The 11,018-nt window shown below is 50.7% G+C and overlaps 1 protein-coding gene across 1 annotated transcript; it reads left to right on the plus strand.

Moving 5' to 3' along the window:
• Positions 1 to 389: 389 nt before the first annotated feature.
• Positions 390 to 1,876, plus strand: LOC147959248 (peroxidase 1-like). Its single transcript, XM_087534910.1, has 3 exons — positions 390 to 884; positions 965 to 1,130; positions 1,217 to 1,876. Exons 1-3 carry the CDS (start codon positions 492 to 494, stop codon positions 1,627 to 1,629), a joined length of 972 nt encoding a protein of 323 aa, XP_087391036.1. The 5' UTR covers positions 390 to 491; the 3' UTR covers positions 1,630 to 1,876.
• Positions 1,877 to 11,018: the final 9,142 nt, after the last annotated feature.

Here is an 11,018-nt window from a genome sequence, read left to right on the forward strand (position 1 = left end):
CCTACCCATGTACTAGTTATTACTATCAAGCAAGGAATTCGCCGGGCTGTTCAGTGTCAAAACAAAATGTTGACCAGTCCATTTAATCGGCAAACATACAAAAACAAACGAAACGAACGGTATCCAGCGCCGCAAAGCACAGAATTAGCAGCTCATTTATAAGTTTGATTAGTCAAGTAGTCCTAAATAATCCAATTCATCCCCCCTAGCTCGAATATATTCCCCCTGTAATATAATGACAGAGACGATCGAGCTGCCCTGGTAATGGTCCGCACGCATGGCATGTTTGCTATGTTTGTCGACGGTCATGGCGAGCACGAACTGTGCTCTGCAAGGTCAACTCAAACATTTCCATCGAACATCCATATAACATCTTCGATCGCCATATAAATGCAGCTACGATCGGCCAGGATCTTCATCCATCCATCCATCCATTCCCTCTTCCTTGCTCGATCAGACCGTGCGCACATTGGTTCATCGAGTCCTCTGCCATGGCTTCCGCCACGTTCTTGATCTTGGTCGCGGCGGCGAGCCTCCTGGCCAGCTTTGCGCAGGCCGATTTGCAGTACGGTTACTACAACACGACGTGCCCGGGCGTGGAGGAGCTTGTGCGCACCGAGCTTGAGGCCATCTTCGCCGACGACTCCACCCTCCGCGCCGGCCTCCTCCGCCTCCACTTCCACGACTGCTTCGTCCGGGGCTGCGACGCTTCCCTCATGCTCAACTCCCACAACGGCACCGCTGAGAAGCACGCCGACCCTAACCTCACCGTGCGCGGCTACGAGGCCATCGAGGCCATCAAGAAGGTGGTGGAGAAAGCATGCCCCCTCGTCGTCTCCTGCGCCGACATCATGGCCATGGCCGCGCGCGACGCCGTCAATTTTGTACGTATTCCTTGATGTTACTAACTAGTACTCCATGGATTATGAAATTGCTTTGCTCATCATAAGCTGTCGTGGCGCAGAGCGCTGGGCCACGCTACGAGGTGGAGACCGGGCGCCGCGATGGGAACGTCTCCATGCTGGAGGAGGCCCTCACCAACCTGCCACCGGCCGATGGCAACGTCACCGTGCTCACCCAGTACTTCGCCGTCAAGAACCTCACCATGAAGGACATGGTCGTCCTCTCCGGTACGAAAGAATCATTCATAACTCGATCGCGCTCTTCTTTGTCTCCGATGACCTGACTCAACATGTCATACAATGCATGGATGCAGCGGCGCACACGATTGGAGTGACACACTGCTCGTCCTTCTCCAAGCGGCTCTACAACTTCACTGGAGCCGGCGACCAGGACCCCTCGCTGGAGCCGGCGTACGGGAAGACGCTGACGACCAAGTGCCCAACGGAGAAGATGGCGAGCGTGGTGCCCATGGACGATGTGACGGTGGACAAGTTCGACCTGGGATACTACGAGTCCGTGTACAATCACCGGGCGGTGCTGCGCTCCGATGCCGCGCTGCTGCAGGACAGCCTCACCGGCGCCTACGTCGCGCTCATGAACAACGCCTCCTCTCTCGACATCTTCTTCGCCGACTTTGCCGTGGCCATGATCAACATGGGCAGGGCTGGCGTTCTCACCGGCACCCAAGGCGAGATCAGAGAGACCTGCGGCGTCTACGTCGACTGATATGATCGATCGTGAATCAAAATTCAATCTGACTATTTCTTTTTATCTTCAATTTGTCTATTTGGTCTGACCGGTCGACTGTGATTTGCTACTCGATCGGAATTTATTTCTAGACGCAGGGTGCTACCCGCATATGCACCACAAGTTTTTTCGGTTGTAACATTTTCCCGTGAAGTTTTGAAAAGTTCATTGTGTTCGACGAGTTTTTGTACTATATATAGTATACGAAGATAATGAGAATATATAATTCTAAAAAAAAGAGTTGTCTTAACTATAATGTGCCCAGATGATATGATATGCATACATTTTTAACGCATGGAGCAAGGACTGCCCTTCACTTAGCTTATTATATGCGTGCTTAATTAGTACATGGGCCGATTAATTCCAGTATTGCATGGCCCATGCATGCAGGTGCAGATGGCAGCCCCGTGGCCGATCAGATGACGAGAAACGACGGCCGGCAAGATGGCGCAAGCATGGCCGGCACGTCGGCTGTGACAACTGCATCCCTCTGACCCCGAGCAGGAGCAATCATCGATGATGATGGCCAGACACGAGGAGGCGTTTGCAGCTGGAAGCATCATCAGCCGGCTAGCACGCCCTCATCTCTCTCTTGTTCCCAGAGTACGTGTTTTGTTTTGTTTTGTTTTATTGTGTTATCAGGTTTCGCGGGAGAGAGGTCCGCATCGAGGGAAGACGCGCCGGTGACGACAGCATCAGGAAGATCATCGAAGACATGCCCGCGGCGGTGGCACGCTCGTTGGTGAAGACACGTACCATGGCCATGTCCGGCGGCGCATAGCTCGCTAGCGAATCGTGGCGGCGGCCGCCGCGTGAGGTGAACGCACAGCGAGGGAAGGAGAAAAACACCCGGGACGTGACTGCACGCAGCGGACGCGGCCAAGAGGAGACGCGCCTAGGGTGCAGCGTCGAGGAGCTCGAGCGGACGCGCCCCATGCCGGCGGTGGCGCTGGGCCGCTGGCTACGTCCCGAGCTCAGTGACGGCCGACGGCGACGGTGTCGACTTGCAAGGCGCGCACTGAGTTGCGCTGCTGCTCGCCGCTCGTAGGGGCGCTGGGCCGGAGGCGTCATAGATGCAGAGAAGAAGAAGAACGTGTTCACAGCGACGACGGCAGTGGGATCACGTTGCCGACGATCCCGAAGATCCGGCGATGAGTTGCGTTGAAACCGGAGCTCGTGACGACATAGCCCGAGACAGGCCCATGGCGAACAGGTCACCGACGTACCGGACATTGGTTTAGCACCTGCCAAGGCGACGCGCCCTCAACGACGCCACTCTTCGCCCACCCTGTAAAGAGGCGCCTTTGTGTTGCAGACCAACCAATATGGCGTCCAGTTGAGGTAAGGCGATACAACCACAGCGATCATCTCTCCACAAGTTCACCAGGCGATGTCCCCTGATAAAGTGGAATGCCATAGACTTGCATCCAATCAAGTGAGGTACACCCATCACGATGGACAGGTTCTTGGGCGTACATGTCCATGGCGTCACCGGTGTACAGACCATTCTTTGGCATAACACTAGCCCAAGGCGACGTGGCCTCTACGACGCCATCTTTCCACGGCCCTGTGAGGCAGCACCCTTTCTCATGGCGGACCGCCGAATACTCGGTGTCCAGCCGAGACAAGGGGCCAACCACATTGGTCATGCCGATGTGAGCGTGCGGCGGTTTTACAGCAATGTTGGTCTCCTAAACAACTTACTCCCGCGAGCAGTGGCGGAGACAAGGAGACAAGGAGGGGCGAGCAGGGGCCTGCCCCCCCCCCCCCCCTATCGATCGAGCAAACATCGAGTAGGCCCTAGATAATTAGCAATATGATTCAGGTACAGAAGTAATTGGCCCCCCCTAACTCAACGTCATTTATGAAGAAAGGAAAAAAGGGTCAATGTAAAAGCCCATTAGCGATCGTTTACAAGCCCATGACAAGGCCATATTTGTTGATTGGCCTCCGTTAAAAGTTCCCTGGTCGCTGGGCATTATTCCCTATGATTAGCGCCTGTGTTGATTATCGCTGCGCCGTTGCTGCCGCCCGTCTCTGCTATCCCTTCTCATGATCTGATTCGTAAACGCAAGCTGATTCACTCGCTAATTATTTGTCCTGCAGCCAATGATCTAGCCAAGGTTAATCCAGCACACCGTCTACTAATCTCTCTTAATTCTCACCTTGTATCATTAATTCGTTATACATCAGATTTTAACTTTTGATTGTGTGATTTGCGATGCGTCGCGCTCGGGCACAGGCAATCGTTTGAAATCATGCACCTTTCATATACATATGACATCGTTTTATATGCAAGCTAAAAGCCAATCATTCGGTTATACAGTAATTTTTCTTATTTGTACATATGACATTGGTTTGTAGCAGCACATTTCATGTCATATTTCGGGGTAGTTTGATCATCAACCTTGTCTAGTCGGCTTCAGCTGCAAAAGGTTGTGTGTGTCTATGCAAAGTTAAAGATGAATGACACTCGAATGTAAAATTATTAGGTAGTTCGCGAGGCAAAAAAAAACTGGCTTTACTGCCGGCCTGGCCCCCCCTATGTCTAAATCCTAGCTCCGCCCCTGCCCGCGAGGCATACCCCTCACATACTCCGATGAGGCCATTTGATTGTCAAGAAGTCCGCCCCGAGCATGACCCTTGCAATTTCAACACCGACTACATCAACGCCGCCAAGACTGACAAGGCGCGACGGTGAGGGCGGATGTGGCTAGCACAAAGCCACGTTTTGAGCGGCGCGTGTACCGACGAGGACACGGGCTCTGCCGCCGTCCACAAACCACCATCATCATGCATGGAGGACACAAAACGAAGACGACGAAGACGATCACACAACTTAATCGGAGGTATCCCATGGAGTAACCCACGGGAGTAATTAACCGGGAGCCTTCCGAGGCTCTGGGAACCAGAGACCACAAATAGCTACAGGCAGGCAGGCCACGCTAGTAATGGTTATTACTTCTATAAGAAGAGATACAATATTTCCCATAGGCTCCTTGATCCAATCCCTGGTCACGGAACATTTTGCTAGTCGAGCAAACTCATGCGCTACCTTGTTCGCTTCCCTATTACAATGTTTAAAACTAGTAAGAGGAAAATCACAAGCCATAAGAAAAACAGTCGTCAAAAATTGCCGCTGCCGCTCCTGCAGAGTGTCCTCCATTCTTCATTGTGCAATGACTTCCATGTTGTGAGAGTTGATAACAAGACGATTGCAGCCCGCCTTCTGTTCTTGCAATAAGCCAAACCTAAGTGCTAACACTTCCGCTATCAGGGCATCAACGCAACAATCAATCTTCCAGTTTCCACCTATACAATGAAATTTCCTTTCTCATCCCTAAGGACAGCCCCCATTGTGCCCTTTAGCATATCATGATCGAAGGCAACATCCACATTCAATTTAACAGAGCCCATCGAAGGTCTACTCCACCCTCCAATCTTCCTATTTGCATTAGTGGAATGGGCATTTACAAAATTTGCCGTTATAGCATGAATTCCCATCGAGGTTTGATATGCCTCTTAAGACTTTCCCGCATGTACCAGTTTACATCTATTCCATCATAAATACCACATGGTTATAGCAATCAGCTCCCGTGCGCAGTGGCGGAGCCAGGAATTAAGGATCAGGGGGCCAAATGACTCAAAGTTTCAATAACAGGGGCCAAACAATACTAATACATGTATTTTTGTATAAAATGTACACTGTTCATTTAGTAATTAGCAGCAAATCAGTAATCTTAGGGGGGGGGGGGGCAGGGCCCCTGCTGCCCCCCTGTCTCCGCCACTGCTCATGCGTTCTGTGAACCCGATATAGAAAATTCTTGATTTGGCATGAGGAGTAATGATTTGAGGACTGCCTCCCCTGCATGATCAACAACACAAACTCCAAACATCCCCAAAATTTCCCACACTTCTTTTGCCTTCTGGCACAGAAACAACATGTGCTTGGTATCCTCTGGCCCATTCGAACATGCTTGCCAATTAGGCGAAATTTGTCTGTGTCTATTGGCCAGTGTGCTTGGTATCCTCTGGCACATTCCCTCGCCCTTGGCAATTCTGGCGAGCCAGTTGCACTTCTGAGTCGTGTGGTTGGACGGCTTCGCACCGCTGTGGAACTTGCACGGAGCGTCGAGGGCCTTCTCGAAGGAGAAGCTGGGCAACCAAGCACCCTTGCCGCCCTTCTGATGCTTAGGGCCGGGTTGCCCATCCGGCTGCTGGTCTTCGATGGTTGCCACTTGCCGGCTATTGGAAGCCGGCTGCTGGGCCTTGCGCTTGTTGTCGTTCGGCTGTTGGCGCCGGTTGGATTCACCAGTCGGTGTTAGAGGAGCCGGCAAGAGCACTTTCCTGGACGCGTCAACCCGGATCTCCGACTTTATGGAGGAGTCGGCAGTGGCGTACTTGTCTTCCACGACCAGGAGCTCATCCAATGTGGCAGGCTCGTCGCACAGGAGCTTGTGCTTGAGCAGAGTGCCCTCTCTGCACCCGGTGGTGAAGTACTCGATGGCTTGCACCTCGTGCACCCCTCCGCAGGAGTTGCATAGCTCGGCCCAGCGCGTCAGGTAGTCGCAGGTGGACTCGGGCGGGCCCTGAACGCACATGGAGAGCTGGTGTGGCTTGGGGGCCGCTTGTAGGTGCTGGTGATGTTGCGGATGAAGACATCGGCGAAGTCTAGCCAGTTGTTGACGCTGTAGGGCTTGAGGCTGTTCAGCCAGGTCCGGGCCATGCCCTGGAGCATGAGTGGAACATGCTTCACGGCAACGCGCTTGTTGCCATTTGCTATGCTGACCGCCGTCGAGTAGTCGGTTAGCTAGTCCTCCGGCTTCATGGAGCCGGTGTACTTGGGAGTGTATCGGGGGAGCGAGAAACCTTTGGGGAAGGGCTCATCGTGGATACGGGGGGCGAAGTAGGCCGGGCCGATCGTATCTTCCTCTTCTACGGCCAGGGACCGAGCGAGCCGCTCGATCCGGTGGCGCGCATCGTTCTCGCCAAGTCCTTCACGGGGGCCCAGCCGGCCTCCGAAAGTCGGAGATCCACATGCGGCGGAGAGGCCAGCCCCTGCCTGCGAGGGGGAGGCGGACGCTCATCCCGTCGGTTCTCCACCTGTGGACGATCATGTTGGCTACGCACAACCATAAGGCGAGTGCGCCGGCTGCGGCTAGCAGCCGGCTCCGGGTCTTGCTGACCGCGACCGCCGCCCGTTGGGGACCGGGAGGTCGCTCCATGCTCGCGGCGGGGCGTGTGGTTCTCGGCTTGCTTGCCGGCTTCCACCTCGTGGTTGCACGCGTCTTGCTGCATGTTCGCCGCGTCAAGGAGGTCCTGGAGCCAGTTCATCTAGCTATGCAGCTCTTCGCCCTCCAGGTGCTCGAGCTCATCTGCCGCCGCCTGGGGGGCGCACAGGTTCTGCGATGGGGTGGCATAGATCGGGCGTCCGACCCCCAGCATGCTGGCTATGGCCTTGCCGCGTTGTGGAACGGTGCCGGCTCGGCTGGGCTCGCCAGCAGCTGGCGTGCCGCCTGTGATGCGGTCAATCTCGTGCTGGTTGGCCTCAGTGCGGCGCTTCATGGCCGCCATCTGTTGGGGAACGCAGTAATTTCAAAAAAATTCCTACGCACACGCAAGATCATGGTGATGCATAGCAATGAGAGGGAAGAGTGTCGTCCATGTACCCACGTAGACCGTAAGCGGAAGAGTTAGGACAACGCGGTTGATGTAGTCGTACATCTTCACGATCGACCAGTCCCTAGTACCGAACGTACGACACCTCCGCGATCTGCAAACGTTCAGCTCGGCGACATCCCGCGAACTCACGATCCAGTAGAGCATCGAGGGAGAGTTTCGTCAGCATGACAGCGTGATGACGGTGATGAGGATGCTACCGGAACAGGGCTTCGCCTAAGCACCGCTACGATATAACCGAGGTGGATTATGGTGGAGGGGGGCACCGCACATGGCTAAAAGATCAACTGATCAACTTGTGTGTTCGTGGGGTGCCCCCTCCCCCGTATATAAAGGAGTGGAGGAGGGGGAGGGCCGGCCCTCTCTATGGCGCGCTTTGGGAGAGTCCTACTCCCTCCGGGAGTAGGATTCCCCCCTTTCCTAGTAGAAGTAGGAGCCCTTCCAAGTAGGAGTAGAAGAGGAAGGAAGGAGGAGAGAGGAAGGAAAGGGGGGCGGCCCCCCTCCCAATTCGGACTGGGCTTGGGGGGTGCGCCTCCCTCCTTTCCCTTCCCTCTCCTCTATTCAACTAAGGCCCAATAAGGCCCATATACTCCCCGGGGGGTTCCGGTAACCTCCAGGTACTCCGGAAAAATGCCCGAACCACTCGGAACCATTCTGATGTCCAAATATAGGCTTCCAATATATCGATCTTTACGTCTCGACCATTTCGAGACTCCTCGTTATCTCCGTGATCAAATCTGGGACTCTGAACTACCTTCGGTACATCAAAACACATAAACTCGTAATACCGATTGTCACCGAACGTTAAGCGTGCGGACCCTACGGGTTCGAGAACTATGTAGACATGACCGAGACTCATCTTCGGTCAATAACCAATAGGGAAACATGGATGCTCATATTGGTTCCTACATATTCTACGAAGATCTTTATAGGTCAAACCGCATAACGGTATACGTTGTTCCCTTTGTCATCGGTATGTTACTTTCCCGAGATTTGATCGTCGGTATCTCAATACCTAGTTCAATCTCGTTACCGGGAAGTCTCTTTACTCGTTCCATAATGCTACATCCTGTAACTAACTCATTAGCTACATTGCTTGCAAGGCTTATAGTGATGTGCATTACCGAGAGGGCCCAAAGATACCTCTCCGACAATCGGAGTGACAAATTCTAATCTTGATCCATGCCAACTCAACAAACAGCATCGGAGACACCTGTAAAGCACCTTTATAATCACCCTGTTACGTTGTGATGTTTGGTAGCACACAAAGTGTTCCTCCGGTATTCGGGAGTTACATGATCTCATAGTCATAGGAACATGTATAGTTATGGAAAAAGCAGTAGAAACAAAAACAAAACGATCATCGTGCTAAGCTAACGGATGGGTCAAGTCAATCACATCATTCTCTAATGATGTGATCCCATTAATCAAATGACAACTCATGCCTATGGTTAGGAAACATAACCATCATTGATTCAACGAGCTAGTCAAGTAGAGGCAAACTAGTGACACTCTATTTTGTCTATGTATTCACACATGTACTAAGTTTCCAGTTAATACAATTCTAGCATGAATAATAAAAATTTATCATGATATAAGGAAATATAAACAACAACTTATTATTGCCTCTAGGGCATATTTCCTTCAGTCTCCCGCTTGCACTAGAGTCAATAATCTAGATTACATTGTAATGATTCTAACACCCATGGAGTCTTGGTGGTGATCATGTTTTGCTCGTGAGAGAGGCTTAGTCAACGGGTCTGCAACATTCAGATCCGTATGTATCTTGCAAATCTCTATGTCTCCCTCCTTGACTTGATCGCGGATGGAATTGAAGCGTCTCTTGATGTGCTTGGTTCTCTTGTGAAATCTGGATTCCTTTGCCAAGGCAATTGCTCCAGTATTGTCACAAAAGATTTTCATTGGACCCGTTGCACTAGGTATGACACCTAGATCGGATATGAACTCCTTCATCCAGACTCCTTCATTTGCTGCTTCTGAAGCAGCTATGTATTCCACTTCACACGTAGATCCCGCCACGACGCTTTGCTTGGAACTGCACCAACTGACAGCTCCACCATTTAATAAAAGCACGTATACGGTTTGTGACTTAGAGTCATCCGGATCAGTGTCAAAGCTTACATCAACGTAACCATTTAGGATGAGCTCTTTGTCACCTCCATATATGAGAAACACATCCTTAGTCCTTTTCAGGTATTTCAGGATGTGTTTGACCGCTGTCCAATGATCCACTCCTGGATTACTTTGGTACCTCCCTACTAAACTTATAGCAAGGCACACATCAGGTCTGGTACACAGGTTGCATACATGATAGAGCCTATGGCTGAAGCATAGGGAACACCTTTCATTTTCTCTCTATCTTCTGCAGTGGTCGGGCATTGAGTCTGACTCAACTTCACACCTTGTAATACAGGCAAGAGCCCTTTCTTTGCCTGATCCATTTTGAACTTCTTCAAAGCTTTATGAAGGTATGTGCTTCGTGAAAGTCCAATTAAGCGTCTTGATCTATCTCTATAGATTTTGATGCCCAATATATAAGAAGCTTCACCGAGGTCTTTCATTGAAAAATTCTTATTCAAGTATCCTTTTATGCTATTTAGAAATTCAGTATCATTTCCGATTAACAATATGTCATCTACATATAATATCAGAAATGCTACGGAGCTCCCACTCAATTTCTTGTAAATACAGGCTTCTCCACAAGTCTGTATAAAACCATATGCTTTGATCACACTATCAAAGCGTATATTCCAACTCCGAGAGGCTTGCACCAGTCCATAAATGGATCGCAAGAGCTTGCATACTTTGTTAGCACCTTTTGGATCGACAAAACCTTCTGGTTGCATCATATACAACTCTTCTTTAAGATATCCATTAAGGAACGCCGTTTTGACATCCATTTGCCAAATTTCATAATCATAAAATGCGGCAATTGCTAACATGATTTGCACGGACTTAAGCATCGCTATGGGTGAGAAGGTCTTATCGTAGTCAACTCCTTGAACTTGTCGTAAACCTTTTGCAACAAGTCAAGCTTTGTAGACAGTAACATTACCATTAGCGTCAGTCTTCTTCTTGAAGATCTATTTATTCTCTATGGCCTGCCGATCATCGGGAAAGTCAACCAAAGTCCACACTTTGTTCTCATACATGGATCCCATCTTAGATTTCATGGCTTCAAGCCATTTTGCGGAATCTGGGCTCATCATCGCTTCCTCATAGTTCGTAGGTTCATCATGGTCAAGTAACATGACTTCCAGAACAGGATTACCGTACCACTCTGGTGCGGATGTTACTCTGGTTGACCTACGAGGTTCGGTAGTAACTTGATCAGAAGTTTCATGATCATCATCATTAGCTTCCTCACTTACTGGTGTAGGAATCACTGGAACTAATTTCTGTGATGAACTACTTTCCAATAATGGAGAAGGTACAATTACCTCGTCAAGTTCTACTTTCCTCCTACTCACTTCTTTCAAGAGAAACTCCTTCTTTAGAAAGGATCCATTCTTAGCAACAAATACCTTGCCTTCGGATCTGTGATATAAGGTGTACCCAACAGTTTCCTTTGGGTATCCTATGAAGATACATTTCTCCGATTTGGGTTCGAGCTTATCAGGTTGAAGTTTTTCACATAAGCATCACAGCCCCAAACTTTAAGAAATGAC

This window comes from Triticum urartu, chromosome 7A, assembly GCF_056163025.1.
Source record: "Triticum urartu cultivar PI428250 chromosome 7A, HENAU_Tu73, whole genome shotgun sequence".
Classification (NCBI taxonomy): Eukaryota; Viridiplantae; Streptophyta; class Magnoliopsida; order Poales; family Poaceae; genus Triticum; species Triticum urartu.